Source organism: Prionailurus bengalensis, chromosome A2 (assembly GCF_016509475.1).
Source record: "Prionailurus bengalensis isolate Pbe53 chromosome A2, Fcat_Pben_1.1_paternal_pri, whole genome shotgun sequence".
In the NCBI taxonomy this organism is placed as follows: domain Eukaryota; kingdom Metazoa; phylum Chordata; class Mammalia; order Carnivora; family Felidae; genus Prionailurus; species Prionailurus bengalensis.
In genome coordinates, this window is record NC_057348.1 from 104,186,547 (window position 1) to 104,205,778 (window position 19,232).

Sequence of the window (19,232 nt, forward strand, 5' to 3'; positions counted from 1 at the left end):
AAGGCTTGATAAGGACATAAACTTGAATAAAATATTATACTCCTTCAAACAGAGACATGAATTGGCACTTAACTAGGTGCAGGCAAAGAAAAAGTTTAGGCACAGATAAAGGAAAATCAAAAGTCATAAACCTATTCCCTAGTTTGTAAGCCATAGCAAAAATCTGAAACACATGCAAGAGAGATCTACTTTCAACTGGAGGCACTTACTCAGTTCTCAACGTCTAAACTATGATTGTGGGAATGTTTTTCCCCTCCAGAACTATTGTTTAATTACACAGTTCTTGTTGAAGGAAAATTTATTCTAAATGATAGGCCTTATTTTATAGATCATATTCGTTGAGACCTTAGTATATGCCTGGCACAATTCTAAGTGCAGTACATGGATTTTTTTCATTTAAAATTTTAACAAATCTTATTATATCCAGTTTATAGAGAAAGAAACAGGTTCACAGAGAGGTGAGATAACCTGTTCAATATCACATGGCTCAGGCATTCTATCTTCACAATCTATACTCTAAAATGCTGGGTAATAAATTCTTTCAGCTTTTATTTTTCTGAAGATTTCAGTTTTTCACGCCTAGTGTTGAAGAGTATTTTCACCAGCTATACAAAACTGACAATTGTTTTCCAGTGAAGACACTCTTTTATTGTTTTAGGGTCTAATCATTATCTCCAATAAGATTGCGACCCTCGTTTGTTATCTTTATTCCCATGTACATATCATGTGTTTTTTCCTTTTGCTGCCTTAAAAATACTCTATCTTTAGTTGATAACAATTTTAGCATAATGTATTTTTCTTGTTGTTGTCTTTGTATTTATCCTGCTTGGGGTGTGCTGAGCTTCTTAAATCTGTAACTTTTACATCTTCATTTATAAATTTTGTTCTTTCAAACAGTTAAATTGCTAGAAAATCCTCTCAAGTTTGGCTTCACTTGGATTAAAGCTTGTTTGGCTCAGATTTGAACTTGGCTGTAACAGCATGATTCTTACTCCTAAGCCATGGTCTTTCAGGGCCTGAGGTACTTAGGTATATTCTGCATCCTCATGGAGCTGGAACTCTGATATCTCCCAGCACAGCACTACCTATGTCATCACCTTTCAGCCCCCAGCCTCGCAGCACACGTCCTCAGCCAGACTTCACAGAGTCCAATCTGGCACCTGAGCAGCCCAGCCCTGGACCAAGGACCTATGATACGTTCCCCACACAGACTCCCAGACTCCACCCCCCAGCACAGAACACTCTTCTATCTACCTTACCCTGAAATTTCCAGTCGCTGGAGCAGAACTTAGATGCTGGACTCTGGTTCAGCAAGACTTGACACCACGCTTGCTTTCACTTTTCCTGCTCTGTGTCAGGAAAGACACTCCAGTAGAAGACAGAGATGACCGATGACCTCACAACTGTGATCACAGTCTACTGCTGCTTGCTGGTTCATGTCTAAAAACAGTTGCTTTGTATATTTTGCCCAATTTGACAGTTATTCTTATTGAGAGAGTTTCAGTTACTTGACTATGGCTGCAAGCAGAGGCCTAACACTATGTTTGCTTTTCTGAAGATTTAAAGTGTTTACTTACTGGGAGATGTAATATATTTCTAAATACACGTGTCTTAGAAATTTCATCTCTCCGACTATTAGAAGAAGAAGTTTTGCTAGAGTAACACTAGTTGGTAATCATATGTATCAACTCTTGAGGGTCATTACTAAGTCTATTTATTCATTTATTCAGTGAACACTTGTTGTATGTTGTCCATTCTGTGAGTGATATTTTTCCCGTAAGTAGTTTTAAGGGATTTATATTAACCCATGTATTCAACAGATCATGCAGCTTGAACTATTCAGATATATGCACTTTGACATTGTTTTGAAACATTTATTTATTTTTCCATTTCCAAGAGTGTGTGCAGGGGAGACAAGCATGCCTGACTGTTATGATTCAAGATGTCAAATAGATCAATATATGAGTTTATTCCTCAGAGAAGAATTTTGGGCTAGATATATAAATTTGGGAAGGTAAATAATACCTCGGTGATCTAAATATCACTCCTCAGTCATTGTTTCTCACATCATCCTATTTTAATACTCTGAACAGCACTTATTGCTACCTGATAATTTCTTATTTATTTCTTGCTTATAGTCTCTTTCCAGAAAATGTGACCTCTGCGACAGAATCTTCTTTGTGCAATTCATTTCTCTATTTTTAGCATTTAAACAGTGTCTACATATAGAAGACTCTCAGTAAATACTGGTTTAATAAATGAATGATTTCCTGCCATACAAAATAGAAACATGTGCATTTTCATACATGTATAGCTTTATTATCGTTAAATAGGAATAACCTTAATAGATCACTGGCTCTGAGACCTAACTGGTATTTAAAAGAAGGCATACATTCTAAAACTAGTATCATTTAGAGAGGAGGTAACTTTGTGCCCAACATTAAACTAGCTTATAATTAACAAACCTAACTCAATGGCACAATGGTTAAGGTCACAAGTTCAGAAGCCACACATTTTGATTCACAATCATGGTTATCATATTCACCAGCCAAAAGCCTTGGTAAAATCATTTAACTTCTCTGTTCCTCAACATTATATAAATATAGTACTTGTAGTGAGGGTCTAATAAGCAAATAAGTGTAAAACAGAACAATGTCTCATATAAATTCTCATATGACATTATTATTATTACTTCAGGTTAACTCATCTAATTCATTGAATTTTATTTTTGGGAGTCATTTTATCTTGGAGAAGATACTGGAAAGGTAAATAGTGTCTGCCAAGAGATGGCATTACTGTTGAAGGTCGACAACCTGGCATGTGTTTCAGATTTTTGCTATGGCTTACAAACTAGGGAAAAGATTTATGACCTTTGATTTTCCTTTATCTGTGCCTAAAGTTTTTCTTTGCCCTGCATCTAGTTAAGCGTTGACTAATCTCTCTGTTCGAAGTGGTATAATATTTTATTCAAGTTTATGCCCTTGTCAAGCCTTTCGATTTTCTTTTAAGGATGCTAATCCTATCCTTACCTAGATGATGGCTGGAAAATGTGTCCCTGCATTTAACTGCACCTAAATGGAAACTAGAATATCAGAACTCCAGATCCTTGCGTCAGGGGATATAAGGGAACTCTGCCTCTCGATATCTATCACAGCTCTGAAGATGGTTGCCTGAGGAAAAAGCTGTATACCCATTCATTTAGATATTCTCAACTCTATCCCTGGGTTATCTCACTTATATATAGCAGAGACCTATAAATCTGTACTATATCACATCAACCCCCACTGATTTGCCTTTCCCGAGTTACACTCTCATACTTAAGTTAATGGCCTACGTTGAGGAAAACTGCTTTAAGAAAAAGCTTCTGTATAAAATTCATTGTGGTATTTATTATAAAAATGTTAATGAGGGTATAATTTAATACAGTTACAATGTCCTCTTTATGAAGGTCTACTGGTGAATTTTCTTCCTGACTCTAAAACCAGAAATTGTTGAGTTTTTCCTTTACAAATGCTTTCTATTGTCTAATGGACACTGAGAAGCTCAGAATTAATGTAGCATTCCTCTTTGCATGGACTCTTATGAGCTTAGAGCCAAAAAGTGTGGTCCTACATTAAGAGAATCAATGCATCTTATGGCATATATTTTGTACATTATCTTTATTATATTCATGATTGGCTTGATATTCTCTTTCTACTAGCATTATTCTTTTGCCCCACATTACTTATCCATTTATCCCGTGAAGTCACTTTATCTCCTTTTATTGTACATACTTAGATAAAATAACGTGGGGCATAGGTAAGTATTAAAAACCACATATTGAATGCAGGAGATTTCTTTTCTAAATGTGCACAAAATAAAAGCTACTTGATGAATTCAAGTCACTCCCAAGCCATCAATATGAGTTATTTTCCCATAAAGAATATCTACTATGGGGAAATCTACATATTTTTATAGAAGACAATCATTACCTCTCTAAAGCATACCACACACAGCACAAATGCATATTGTTCATGTGAAAATATTGACTATAATTCATAGCCAGGAGCTGCAGGCTTGCTTCTGACAGTGGAGAAAGTCTGGGATGAAGAATAGATCATACCAGGTGACTGGACACAAAACAGTAAAGGTACCTATTCTGTTGGACCATATGAAATTGTCACTAGTCTACGGATCTTGACCTACAAAGACAGCAATTTCGTATGATTCAATATAATACTGGTTCAAATAACCATTGACAAGAATCCCACTGACCTTACAGAACAATCTCAGGAATAAACTTCTTGAGTTGAATCCTAAAAAGGGCTTAAACTATGCTTAGTTTTCCTTCAGTTTTCTGTTATTAGAGGCGGATGTCTATGGCATTTTTATTTATTTTATTTTTATGAAAGAGAAATCATCAGATAATACAATGCACTTACTTCTGTGATTTTGGTAAAGTTGTAGACAGTGACTATACCCAGTCATTTACTCTGAAGCAAATTCACAGGGCAGGGGAGTATTACTAGATAGAGTTTAGACTCTGGAGTAAAAACAAAACAAAACAAAACATTGGCTTTGAGTTCATCTTCTGTCACTTACTGTCTTAGTATGCCTAAGAAAATTAATCTCCAATTATCCAATTAGTCATATATTAATGGGAAGACATTATCTATCATGACATGTTAGTTTCTTTTTTTACTCCTGTGCTATGGATATTTGGAAGACAGAAATGGATCAAAAGCTTTCTTAAAGAAAAACATGATTTTATTTTCAAAGTACTTTTAGAAATTCCTCATGAAGAAAGAACTTAATTGATCCAAGCCTTTTTAACCAGACCTACCTGAGAACATGTGAAACTATGGCTTTTCTAAAAAAAATTCTTTTTTTCTCCATCTCATCATTAATATTATTTGGAAGGGAAGAGTTAAGTTCTCCAGAACATCATTCTGCCTAATCAAATGTGGTTTTAGATGCCTTGGAATCCTGGGTAACATTTGGGGCCACTGGACCAGTGTGGCATACTCGGGGTGAGCAATGGTGAAAGTGTTCTTTTTAGAGCAACCAAAAAATTCCTGGGTTCTTGTAAGCATTTCCTCCAGAATCCTGGAGCAGTAGGGTGCTGTTTAAATTTCTCCAGGATTCAGTGTCACAAATCAAGAGCAGCTGTATTATTCTGACTCTCATAACTCCAGAAATAAAATTTGTTATATTTCTTTTTAGTTTGGATTAGTGCAAATAAAGCCCTCTCTTTCCAAGAAAGGAGCAATTTCATCTATAATGTAAGTACCACAGGATCTTGGGATGTATTATAAAGAGAATGCACGAATTACACATCCTGTGCTACATTTCTCAACTAGCAAGGCAAGTATCCAATTGGGCTTTTACTACATATAAAAGGTTCAGAGTAAAACTATTTTAAAAATTCCTCCCTTTTCCTCAATTGAACCAGAAAAGTAAACACATAAACAAAAGCAATTAATATTCATTTTGGCAAAGTCTCATGCTAGGATGTGTTCTACATATATTCTCCTTAGGCCTTGCAGAGGAAAGGAAAACAAAGGAGGAACAGAATGAAGTTGGTAAGACATAGAGATGAATCTGAAATGAAACTCTATGAATTAGATGTCCAGGAAGTAAATATCCTCTGAGGGTTTTCCCCTTCTTAAAAATATTTCTAAATGACACAATCAGCCAATGTACCCAGACCTCTGGTAGAATTATTTATTTAATACTAAAATTTAGGAGGGGAAAAACACTACACCCTCCTCAGAAGCTTAAAATCTCGGGAAGTTGGCATATTCATGAAGAGATTGTAAAATAATAGAGTTATATGTAATCAAGTGGTAAATTATAAATACAGAACAAGAAGGCTATAGGCTTTGGGTGGAGAAAAATCACTGAGGTGTTACAGTGTGAAAAAGATGATGTGAAATAGGAGGAGATATTTGGAGAGTTTGGGGACAATGGCTGAAGGGATTTTAATGGAGAAAACAGAGGAGCACCAAGAAACAAGGAGCAACAATGCCAACTGGTCTCTGCTGCAACAGACAGGAAAACCCTGGCCTTGAGAAAGTCCTTGTGTATAAGCAGATACAGCACAGACTGACACTTAGAACATGTAGCTTTGTTTGATCCGTAGCAAAAATGTGAAACTGTAAAGTAAATCAAATGCATGTAAGAATATGGATGGCTACTTTGAGTTCTTGAATTGTGCTCAATATACAATTTTTTTCACAGATTTCTGGACCCAATAAGAGGCCTTTTTAGTGGATTCCAGGTTAATAATATAACAATATGGATCCTGTATTTCGAGTGGATTTTTGTGTGCAATAAACGGTGAAACCTTTCCAAGATGAATCTGTTGTCATGGCTTCCTTTTCCCACTGCTATTCTCCCTGGTTTATTTCCCTTTTTATTGCCCATTGCTTTTAGAAGGAATAAATATTAATGAGTTCCACAATGTAGTTTGTACTCCTCTGTTAACATTGGTGAGAGTAGCTACTCCCTACTGAGCAATCATCAGCAAGGCAGGCAATAGCCAGCCACAAACCATTTCTTTTACATTCTTAGAGAGCAGGAGTGTGCCTTGGAAAACATGCTATTCATTCACCAGTGCGCATCCCTGAGTGCTTGTTTCAAAATTCCTTCTGGTGCTATCATTCATCTACAACAGACTCTCAGGGAAGTAAGTGCTTAAGGGTTACAAAAAGCACATGTACTACAGTCACTTGACACTATCAGGTTATGTGACATTTTATCCACCATCTTTCTTTCATCAACGGAAGGACCTTTACTAATAGCTATGGTTTCATTCCATCTGGGGGTTATAGGGATGAAGATAAAACAGTATCTTAGATGCTCTTCCTCTCCAATTTCCTAGCTTAACTGCTGGCAAGGTATAGTGGTTTTCTAAAGATCTGTAGCTTGGGAACCCCAAGCTAGGGCTTGATGAGTAAAAATAAGACCAGTATTAGAACTAAAAGTTCTACTTCACTTCTGAGGGCACAGTGACTTTTCCCACTCTTTCCTTGCCAGTCTGACCTCAGAAATGTGGAAAACCCGTTTTCTAGACATATATGCCTTTGTTTCTGTGTCTCATCTTAAAGTACTGATTCTCTTTGGCTCCACTAGAGGTCAAAAACTTATGCTAGAATTTGGGACAGATTTATTGAGAAGTCTTAAAGCTTCAGGTTCAGGTCCTTCTCATGCACAGTCCCTTTCTGGGGCCTTGGCAGAGATCTTAGTGATTTTGTATTTAGAATTTTGCATTTTTAAAAAAAAATAATAAGCGACCCTTAAATTATATAAACTTTGGGGCTTAGAAAACCAGGAGCTTTCCTGACCCTATCCTAGCCTCTTATATAGCTTTAGAAAGCCTTTTAAAAGGGCTCTCATCGGCTTTATAGTAAAATAAACTCCTGATGATAATCATAATGGTGCTTATAAAATAGAGGGAGATTTCTAAACTCATTCCAGACTTATAGAATCACTATCTCAGGGGATAATATCCAGGTGATAATATGCATTTTCTTAAAACATCCAGGTGATACTTAAACTGTATTCTGAGGATATATATGTCTTGGAAAAATAATTCACCCAAGGAATAAGGGTAAAGGTTCTTTATTAAGGATGGACCACGGTTGTAATGTAGTTTCAGAGCTTAATTGTAGTCTCAAACTGGTTTATTTGTAGAAGTTTCTCCATGTTAGCCTTACGAAGCATCAGTTCTGAAAATCCAGTAAACAAAACTATAGTGACAAGGCTACTTACTATCAAGCTATAAGCTCCCTGAGGACAGGCATCAAGTCCACTTTTATTTTAAAACATTCTATCTTCAACGTCTATCTTCAGTGATGCAATTTAATAATTGTTCAGTAAGTATTTATGGAGTGAATGAAGGAATATCAAATAAGATATCCAAATTTGTAGCACTTCATCAATCAGACTGTGATTGATATTCAGAAGAGTAACATTTGGGAGAACAGACACAGGATGAGTTTAACATTAAGTCACTGATTCCAACTGTTTGTTCCCCACACTAAGCACTTAATCATTGCAGGAACCACATAATTAACAGTGTCTTAATAAATTCAATGAATATTGTCACTGTCATCATATCATCATTATGACTATTGTTTTCTTTTAGACTGAGCATTTGGGACTTAAATTTTGGTATGTGTAACTATTCCATTAGACTTCACACTGTTGTAGAAATTCCAGTGTTTCTAGTCTATTAACATCTTTTTGCTGTCAAAAATTGTCAAAATTTATTTTCCAATGTTTTATCCTTGTTAGCTTAATATTACTCACATATTTTATCACCATACCATCTATGACTCTGTTCAAGACACCAAGATAGGTAATAATACATTTTATCTTCTCTAGGTAATAATTCCTTTGTCATTATTACCTTTGCCTAGGTAATAATGCCCATGTCATTCATCTTTCCCATTACAAACTGGGAGAAACGAATGACAAAAAGGGAGATAGGTTTGACATGTAGGTACTCATGAATTTTCAGTGTTTCTCTCCTTCAATTTTAAAAGTTTGCAATCACATTCATACTTCATTGAACAATACCACTTTAGCAATGTAATTTTTATGGAGTTTTATGTTCCTGGAGATTATTCTTCACTCTAAAAATACTAGAGAAAATGCTGGACATTTTTTAATTATCCAAGAAAATTTCCCATCAAATGCCATTTAATGGATTAAACCAATCTTCTGAATAGTTTTGACACTGCAAACATATATAATTTAAGTAAATCTCATGTTATTGCCTTGATAAAATAAAAATTTCAGCTGCACTTTATAGATACAGAAGGCATTACCGCCTGAGAAATACATCATGTGTCATTTGTGTGTTTACATATTTGCCAGCAATGGTGAATGTGTGGACTGATTAATCTATACTCTTAGTTTGTGAACTATAAACACTCATAATGCTGATCAATGCTCTCAAAGAAAGAGTAATAATTAAAACAAAATAATTTCCTGTAAAAGCTTTTGACTCTGACATATAGAAGTTATATTTGTAGATTTTTAGTCTTCTTTATCTGGTATTAATTAGATCTCTAGGAAGCAAATGAGTTTTATCTTATTTAGCAGTTGTGCTGAATTGATTTTTATTTAGTACCTTTTATTTCCTGTTGGATTGGAAAAAATACATCTTATACTATATGATTATACAAATATAATATTAATAATTATAGTTTATTTTGATAATTATTCTTACATTTTTAACATGCATAATGACTTAATATATAAGGGTGATCAAATCTGTCCCCTTTCCCAAACAATATACTCCTTATCATTTCCTCCTGTCATATATAACTGTTGCTCATTAAGAATATAGTGTTTTAGTCATGTATAATATTGCTTCATCATATCTATACTTAAGTTACCCAGATGTTTATCAAATTCTTTGCACATCTTGACTTCTTCTCTTGCTGATTTCAATTTCCTTCATCTTAAACATTATCACTTAGGAACTTTTTCAGTGACGGTTTCATAGAGGTCAACTTTTTCACTTCTGTCTTAATTTTGCCCATAGTTTTTGATGGTAGCTAGTTTTTAATGGTAGGATAAATAATTCTAAACTGACATTTATTTCCTTCTCAGTACTTTTAAAATATCATTTTTGTTATTTTGCCTTTTTTTCAGCTGTTGAGAATTTCACTGTTGATATATTAATTCCTTTTTAATTTTTGTCCTTTTCTTTATTCCTTTTACTTTGTCCTTACAGAACTACCTTATAGTTGATGAACTGAAATCTCACTATATTTAAGTGTATCACTATCCTGTTTGAAAACTGTCTCTATTCATTCTGTACATTTTGTCTTTCAACAAATCTAGAAAATTCTCTCATGTCTTCTATTAATTTTTTCATTCTGAACCTTGTTTAATTCTGCATGACTTAGCTCACTTTTATTCTTAATTTCTATTTTCAGTGTTCCTTTTTGACTAACTTCCTTACATTTGTCTTGAGTTTATTAATAACTGTTTAGCTCAATCTGTCTAATCTACCTATTTATTTCCAGTAAAAGCACTTTTAAATTCTAGAATTTCTTTTTGTTCTTTTAAAAAAACATCTGGTCTTTTTTTGTGCGTGATTCATTATATTTAATGTTTTAATTTTCCCTTTACATCTTTAGTAAGTTCTAGCATATATCTTTTATAGTGTCTATCTGCTATCTCCATTATTTCCAACGTTGTGAATCTAATCTTAATGTTTGTTTGGTATTTTAAATCCTGTTTAAAATGGATTATTTTTTCTTTGTGTAGCTTGCAGCTTTGAATGGCATATTTTATCTGGGGAAACTCTGTGACTTAGATTAAGGTATTCATTCCCTCAAAGATTTTGCTTTTGCTTATGTTAGGCAACTCAGTAGTACCATTTGTCATGCTATTTCTTTCTTTCTTTTTTTTAGTGTATATTTATTTTTGAGAGACAGAGAGAGAGAGAGAGAGAGAGAGAGAGAGTATGAGTGGGGGGAGGGGCAGAGAGAGAGGGAGACACAGAATCTGAAGAAGGCTCCAGGCTCCAAGCTATAAGCACCGAGCCTGACGCGGGGCTTAGACCCATGATCAGTGAGATCATGACCTGAGCGGAAGTTGGACTCTTGACCACTGAGCTACCCAGGCACCCCTGCCTCATGCTATTTCTTATATTAGTTTCTCAGTTTGGTGGTCTTTGGATTCATGGAAGTTCCATAAATTTGAAACTTAATTAATTAATATGAGTACAGACCCTTACGTGGAGTTCATAGGAAAGGTTTGTTCTTGCCCTGACTTCAAACTAAGGCTGAGGCTGACCTGCTTCCTTGTCCTCTCCCTCTCTAGGTAAGTTGAGTTCACTCATTCGTTGCCGCTATCACTCTTTGAGGTTGAAAAAGTAAAGCAGTATTTCCATCTTCACTCTCTTTCTCTGGCTAAAAGTTTTATGTCATACCCATTAAAGACTTCACTCCTTCTCGATTCCCACAGTGTGTAACCCTCCTCCTGCAGGTACAATTACCACCCAGGGCAACACGGAGAGCATCAGTTCAGTCTTCCTGGTTCGTTTTGAAAAATCATTTAGTTAATCAAGACCTCAGTTCTGCTCTTAAAAGCATTTAAAGCAATATCGTACCCTGCCTGTCTAGGTGTTTTGTAAGGGATGATTTTCAGCTTTTCTAATCTTCTATAATAGGTATTTTTAGGCAAATAAAACTAAATAATATACATAGGGGTATAAGGCCAAGCAGAAAAGAAATGAGGCTTCCTGGTTATTTGCATAGGGTTCTTTTGAAAGTTGCCTTAAGATGAAATTGAGAGTTTGTAAAGCTTTGTATGTAACTAGAAAAGAGAATAAGACATATAAAACATGTGCTCTTGAATGAGTGCCCACAAAGAAGCACAGTGCAAGAATTTTGACTCTTTTCATTTGATCTAACAACTAGATCATGTTTCCTCTATTCAAAGTCAGAGGCATGAATAATTATTTATTCAGGGATGAAGGGTGTATATGAATAGAGCCCCTTGCTAAAATCAAGAGTTTTTAAAAGTATTTTTGAAATGTTCAAGAAATAATTTTCTGACAAATTGTAAGAGCCATTCACAAAGGGGAGAATAAACATATAAAACAACAAATGTTTATTAAATAACAACTAAGTTAAAGGCATTATAAGCCCTGTTTTCATGTTTACATGGCTTACAATCTGTTACATATATGTGTATATATATGTGTGTGTGTATACAAACATATGTGTGTGTGTGTGTGTGTGTGTGTGTATATATATATATATATATATATATATATATATATATGTTTTTGGTTGGATACTTCCTGCTATCTCATTAGTAAGCTCTTCCTCTACTAAAAATTCTAAATTACCTTGGGGGTAGACCATTGACCAACTTAATCTAGTTCCCAGGATGTAAGTTTTTATTAGCTTCTATTCCAGTGGCTGACATCTCTTGGCATCTCACTTCTATTTTGTAATCTACTCATCACAAATTTCATAGGTTTAACAGCCCTTCTCTCCCACAAAATATCCTAGAAGTAATTTCCAAGAAATATCTGACTTTTTTCAAGGATTTCCTATGTTTTAATTATTCTATAATTATACCACAGTGCTTTTTACATCCCCCTGAAACTGTGAAGGCTGTCTTCAAAAGGGAGTCATGGTGTTATTTTGTTCCTGTTTCATTTACCTTACTGAGATTAGGAGAGGAGCACCTGGGTGGCTCAGTCAGTTAAGCATTGGACTTCAGCTCAGGTCGTCACCTCACGGTTTGTGGGTTTGACCCCTGCATCAGGCTTTATGTTGTCAGCACAGAGCCAGCTTTGTAACCTCTGCCCCTGCCTCTCTCTGCCCCTACCCACCCCTCTTTCTCTCTCAAAAATAAATAAACATTAAAATTTTTTAAAAGATTAGTAGAGCTCAAAGTGGTGTGCTTAGAAATAGGATAAATTTTGAAAAGTGCTCATACTGTCAATTTATCTCAACAGAAGCATTCATAACCAAATTTTATATATCTGTGTATATAATTATGGTATCCTAGTGACCATTTAAAGTTGGTAAATTTTAACATCTTTTTATGTTCTTCTATAATTTTAACATCTACACGAAGATGTTATAGAAAGTCAAGAAACATGAAAGCACTTCTATCTGAGGGGTCCGCTTGGACACATTTCTAGATACAGAGAAAGCAAAAGTAAACCACTGTGTTTCCTAGATCAGTTGAGGATTATATAAGGAAATGTACAGAGAACGTCTGATACATATTTCTGATCGAAATGGCATGTAAAATGTTCTCACCTACCTGTTATTTCAAAAGTGATGGATAGGAAAGGTGCAGCACTAGACTTCGACGTACTCTGATATTTACTTTCTGAAATAACAGGGAAATGGCACCATAAGCATTGTATTTCTCTTTTTTTTCAAATCAGCTTTGACCAAAGTGGGCTACTTTGTGGAAACTGTAGATAAACAACTACAATTATAAATAGTGTGCATCCCATTTAGAGATGGTGACTATCTTATTCTCCTTATTTCTTTGCAGAACATGGGAAATTATGAACTCCTTCTTCATCTTTCTGTCTACCCATTCACAGTTCAACCACCTTCCTGACATCCATCTTTCCATCGATTGTCCAAAATTTCTGCTGGTTTATCTTATTATATGTCATCATACAGGCTCATTATCCAGGCTGTTTTTCTTAATAGCCTCCAAGCCCACACACCTTATCCAGAGTTCATTGTGGACTTTTTAATCTATTTTCTACAAAATAATGTTCTAACGTTCCCTATAATATATATCATGAAAGCTTCATGGTGCTTTAGAACCAATACTCTTGGGTTCCTTCATTTAAAAACATGTTCAATCTGTATTAAAAGAATGTCTTGAATTATAGAGTTAAAATCTACTTTCATTTCACTTTGAGCTCTTTAAAAAATCAATTCATGTTTATGTATCCAATGATAAGCAACATTTTCATCAGTTTTCTAGCTACTGCTAACCTCCCCATGGGCAAAGCCTCTTCCTGTCATATTCTCATAAGGGTCAATTTCATGCCAGCATAAGCTGAACACTGTTCACAGCCTGCTGGAATTCCGATCAGCCAGCTGAACAGAACCTGTCCAGGGTTTTACTACTAACTCTTCTCAGTAGAAAACTTGTCAAACCTTTCTTCTAAAGAAGTGGAAATTTTGCTCTCCTGAAATACTGTAGGACAAATGTTGTCAAGATTGGGAGGGTTACCTATGGCCTGCGGCAATACATGAATAAGATATGGATGGTCCCCAATATCAAGTAGATATATTTTCCCAATTATCTATAGATACTATCAGCAACTTCATAAATATTCCGATGGTATAATTCAATGGGCACAAATAAGGTGCGAAGTTGCAAATATAATACATTATACTTTGTGTGTACTTTAATAAGATACATTTTGATTTTCTGGAAATTAAATATATTAGCTGAAGGGAGGAGAATTTTTTATAGCCTGGTGTGTGTGAGTCTATTAATAGTAGTGAATACACCGATGAATAAAGTTATTTCATGTGGCCCTGTCCTTGTGGTAAGGTGGATATTACCATTCCTCTGTGTAATGTGATGTGCCAAAGTAATAAAGGAATTTTATGTGAACTTCACATCACTTGTTTTCAGTATTTTTATATCCGGAAATGTCATTTTGAGTTAAAGTATTTTACTTCAGGTTAAGGTATCTTTTAAAAACTTGGTTACATGTGGAAAGAAGACATTTGTTCAGAGAACACATGGTGCGGATCTGCAAACAGTGTAGACTGCGTTCTTCGTATTAAGCGTAATACAAATTGCTCTTGGGGCAGGTTGTTCATGGTTATACAATCAGGATTACTTGAGATCAGTACTTTCTTTTTAGGACTCATTGAAGGAGTGATTTGGAGGACTTTCCCTCTCTTTTACAAAGTAAGCTTTCATTCTTTGGTATTTATTGGAAGAAAACAGGATGTGAACAATCCTCACAGCCCACAGCCTAATTATTCTCCATTCACACACATGTACAGTCTTACATATCACCCTTGGGATGCTGGCATATTGAATAAATTTCCCAGTGGGAAATGGTAAGTGCTTCTGGGGAGAAATTCATATAGTCTAAGTTCTGAGAAAAAAAAAAGCTGCAACTTTTAGGGAGGATTAACTGTCTTTAAAAAGACTACATAAGGTTTATTAGTATTCTTGGTATTTGAAATGAAATGACACAAATTACCAAATTATTCATGTTACATACATATATGATTAATATTAATTTTAGGCAAATTGATTATTTCCATATCCATGGATCATTGCTTTGGCATTTGCTTTACTCCAACACATACATCTTAACGACAATGTTCTTTTTGTTTCCCTTTTGCTCTGTACTTTTTGGTGCTCTGCCATGCTTTTGGCAGTGATAGGGAGACTCCATGGCAAAATGGTTAAAAAAAAATCCCACCCTGTTGCAATTCAGAATTCTGAAGGATCTTTTGAAAGTAATAACCCACAGGACACAATTGACATTCAGAAACTAAAATCTGATCTACCTCTAGCAATGAAATTATACTACTCTGAAAGGACTGCTATAATAAATCCACCTAACAGTGTTAAAAATGTGGCCATTAAAATGGCCAAGAAAATATTAATGTACTAACATTACATGTTTTATGCTACTTTCTTACAACCTCAAGAAACATTAGTAGTAAAATGTATCCCTAGGCTAGATTCCTAAATGAGTTGGGTGACATACTACATAAAGTTAGTGGATACAAAACAATTAAATTGTGCAAGTTGCAAATGCACAACTTCAGTGTTTATTTTCCATGAATTGCTAGTCATTGGTGCCACTAAGTTTGGGGGGAGGCAGAGGAGTCCTCTCTTCTGTTTGTTTTTTTTTTTTTTAACACTCATTTCTCTTGGTTCTTTCCCTTCTCTTCTGGGCATCCTTCACCAGATTTCTTCTCTGAAAATTCTCCTATTTTGGGTCTTTATCCTTATTCTTTTCCCTTTCCAACCAACATATTTGCTGGGGAATACTACCCTATCCTATTTACAACTTGCCAAATACAACATACTCATCTTTTTTGGCAAGATTTCTCATTGGCTTTTGCTTGTCTTCACCCGTAGGTTTCAATACATGCTGTCCTCTCTGCCTGGAATAAACTTCTTGTGTTCCTGATCCACTTCCTGTGTGGGAGGTGTGTGTCATCACTCGGCTGTAGTGCCACTTCCACTATGTTTCTGTTTTTGTTCTACCGCCACCCCCCCCCCCCCAGATATTCTAAACTCAAGTTGTAATGCATTTCATACTGTATTATACCTATTGGTTTGTGTGCCCTCATGATAACCATGAGCACTTTCCTGACACAAATTTTGTATCGATATTTCCATCCATATCACCTCATACAATTTTTGAAACTCTGTTGGCAACTAATAGATATTTATTTAATGGACTAATGATAGAAATCCTGCTCTTCTCAGGCAGAGGGAAGGTAAGAAGGTCTGCCTATAACACTGCTTAAAAACATTCATATTTGTAGGGAGTTAAGAGCAATTAATTGAATACAAACAATCTAATAATTATTAGAAATGTAGAGTAATATTAATATATAATAATATATACTTTTAGCCTTGACCATCTTGAACTCACTTATCCTTTCTCACACTTAGCACATCTCGTCCCCAAATTGAGATTTAAACAACAAAAAAGGTTCTAAGACAGGTTTTCCAAATCAAAGGGTTTAATCAAGAGTTTTTTAAAAAGTCATGTCATTACTATTTTTTAATATTTATTTATTGAGAAAGAGAGAAGGAGAGAGAGAGATGTGAGGGGGGAGGTGCAGAGAGAGACAGAGAGAGTGAGAATCCCAATCAGGTTCCATGCTGTCAGTGCAGAGCCAGAAAGGGGGCTCGAACTCATGAACCCTGAGATCATGACCTGAGTCAAAATCAAGAGTTGGATGCTTAATTGACTGAGCTACCTATTATTATAATTTTTTTTACTGTAGTCGTACTTTGTACTTATTCTGTATTTATTTCATTTAAATTCAAACTGAAAATTTCACTCAATACCATAATTAACCTACTATTTTTCAATATTACAAACAGCAAAAGGGGTTGCCGTTTTACAAGCAGATTTTAAATCTTATATAAGGGAACTCTAGCCTTTAAAATAAATGACCATTCTACATGTATACTTACAAGATGTTTTCTTCTGTATTTATAATTAGTTACACCTGCTAAATTTTGACTCAGAGTCTGCAGTCAGAATATTTAAAAGACTTGTCAGCAAATCAGAACTGACCAGGGACAGAATTGGATTATTACTATTTTTTTTTTACAACCAAAATTTAAATTACTGTTCATCAAAGTGGATATCAGCCATGATGTGAACAGAGTTATGACTGTTCATGTTCCGGATATCTATATGTATATCTGTCTCCCTGCAGGGTGACTCCAGGCTCAGTCTGCATGTGTAAGTTGAAAAGAAGAAGATAGTTTACCTTCTCTGTCCTTGTGGGTGTTTAAGTGCGAGAGGAGGTTTTCATTGGTCTGCACGCAGTATACCTCTCGCATCTGCACCCCTCCTCCGCAGAGGGCAGTCTGGTTGCCCCGCCTCTTGTCCTGCTGACTGAGCAAAGGGTCCACCCGGCACTCAGTCCACTCTGTAGTCCTCCAGCCATACCTAAAGGAAGAAAATGCTGGCCGTGGCAACCATGTTTATTCAATAAAACTTTGCTCTGTTCTTCTTACAAATTTTTTTCTTAAAAAAAAATTAGTCTAAAAAACACTTTCCTCTTGAATCAACCATAGACTACTACATCTGTGGTACAGATTCAGGTTCAATTTCTTCTCCTCTATCCTCAGCAGTGCTCCATTTAAAGAGGGGTTAAATTTAGGATGATCCTGTTTTATTTGCAATTACTGGAAGTTGCTTATAAATATTTTATGAAAAGAGAGCATAATGCTGAAAACATAAAATTTTATGTTCAATTAAGCTGAACTCAGGCTGGCCCTTTCTTGATGCTTATAAACAAAGGAGGATTGAATCTGAGAATGGAAAACATTCTAAATGATGATCAACCCAAACATTTGTTTTGCCTTTAATAAAATGCATGAAAATTGCTACTTCATACTGGATCAAAATTATAAGTGTGCGTGAGGATTAAAAAATATATAACAGTTCAGAGTTTTCTCTTTATTGTGAAGAATGAGTGTTTTTCTGTAGCACTGAGAATCCCTGATGAGTGCCTGATGAATGTTGAAAGAGCTGACGTTTCTAATCAGTGAAACACAGGAAAGATGATCTGTGGTTCTAAATTAAAGCTCCAATCAACGTTAGGGTGTGAAAGAAATGTTGGGGGCTTGTCAGCCCAATATGTGCTTTAAGGCAATAGCCAGGAACCATTTCCCGATGCCACTACAGATAGAAGTGATGGCATTTCCCCACCTCAAGGAAAATGGATATTCTGAAAGCACAAAGAAAATGGCTCATGTAGCACTTCGTGTCACTTTAACCAAGATGCTTCTTCGGTAATCAGATTAACAGCCAACATGGGTACAAATGGATGTACTAATGTTCATCGCAAATGGACAAAAAAAGTTAAATGGGCCTTCTGATGTCTGATCTAGGTGCTTCGCTTTGTCAATAGCAAAGTTTCATGACAGCAAACTAGACCTTCACATTCATTTTTCATTTTTAAAAGGGGGTGAACACAGCTGCAGGACTGGGGCATCACAGAACAATGCTCCTGACATATATATTTATAAAGGAAGAATGGCATTCAGATAAATTAAAAAGAAAGAAAGAAAGAAAGAAAACACGTATAAATGATGCCTTGAGTCAGAGGGTCGGGAGCGGGATGTCAAGGAAAGTGAAACCAAACAAATCATTCTTTCGGGGAGTTAAAATGAAAATTTCACTTTTTATAGAATAAAGTCCAAAAGTCGGAACATTTTTTAGGACAGTGTTTGCAAAATGGTATTTTATTTTTTCCCACTTAGAATTTGTAAAAATCACTATTTCTCAATTCACTAATCATTTAAAATCAAATGGGTATGTGAACACACAAGGTAGGGAGACATCACAGCATAAGCTGCCCTCCTTTATTTACTCACGTGGCACAGGGGACAACTGTGTCTCCTTGAGATGCACAGGGTTCTCTTTCTTCAAGTTCTGGACACTCCTTCTCACTGCCAATAGGAAACTGCCTAATGATCCGTGTCCTGACACGAGTGCCTTTTGGGGATGCCACATCACGGCACGTGTTTGAGCAGGGACTCCATTCTGACCACTCTGACACCTGGCACTCTTTGGTGATCACACAGGACTGGAAGGTCATTGGCAGCTTCTCTTGTCGGCAGAAGCTGCAAAAGAACATTAGGATTCTCATCACAGACTAATGAGCAGTTACAAACTTTGTCTTCTACACTCCAGAGTAAAATAAGCTCGGACATTTTTATTTCTACTTGGAGGTACAATGCCAATTTCATTGAAAATATATCAACATTTATGATGTGTAAAAGCAGTCAGACTCAAAGCTAACATTTGCATTTCCTATTTTGTAAGAGTTGTTAAGCTGTTCAGAGGAAATAGAAAATAAAGGGACTAAACAAAATTAACTGAAACTAAGCTTACCATATTGTTCATTTCACTCATTCCAGATTTGTTTTAATTCAGAAAATGAGGAACCAAGAACAGTTAACATATAATTTTCATTGTTTAGTGATTTAAATAAACATGC

At 35.5% G+C, this 19,232-nt stretch overlaps 1 protein-coding gene across 3 annotated transcripts in view; it reads right to left on the minus strand.

Moving 5' to 3' along the window:
• The window catches only part of THSD7A (thrombospondin type 1 domain containing 7A), a 438,927-nt gene that overhangs the window by 206,907 nt on the left and 212,788 nt on the right, over window positions 1-19,232 (minus strand). For 2 of the 3 annotated variants that reach the window (XM_043588979.1, XM_043588977.1), the window contains exons 3-5: window positions 18,607-18,855; window positions 16,992-17,173; window positions 12,790-12,858 (exon numbers count right to left, since the gene is read on the minus strand). In XM_043588979.1, coding sequence (XP_043444914.1) covers window positions 12,790-12,858; window positions 16,992-17,173; window positions 18,607-18,855 — 500 coding nt within the window. The remainder of the gene's footprint in view (window positions 1-12,789; window positions 12,859-16,991; window positions 17,174-18,606; window positions 18,856-19,232) is intronic. The other variant, XM_043588978.1, reaches the window with a different exon arrangement.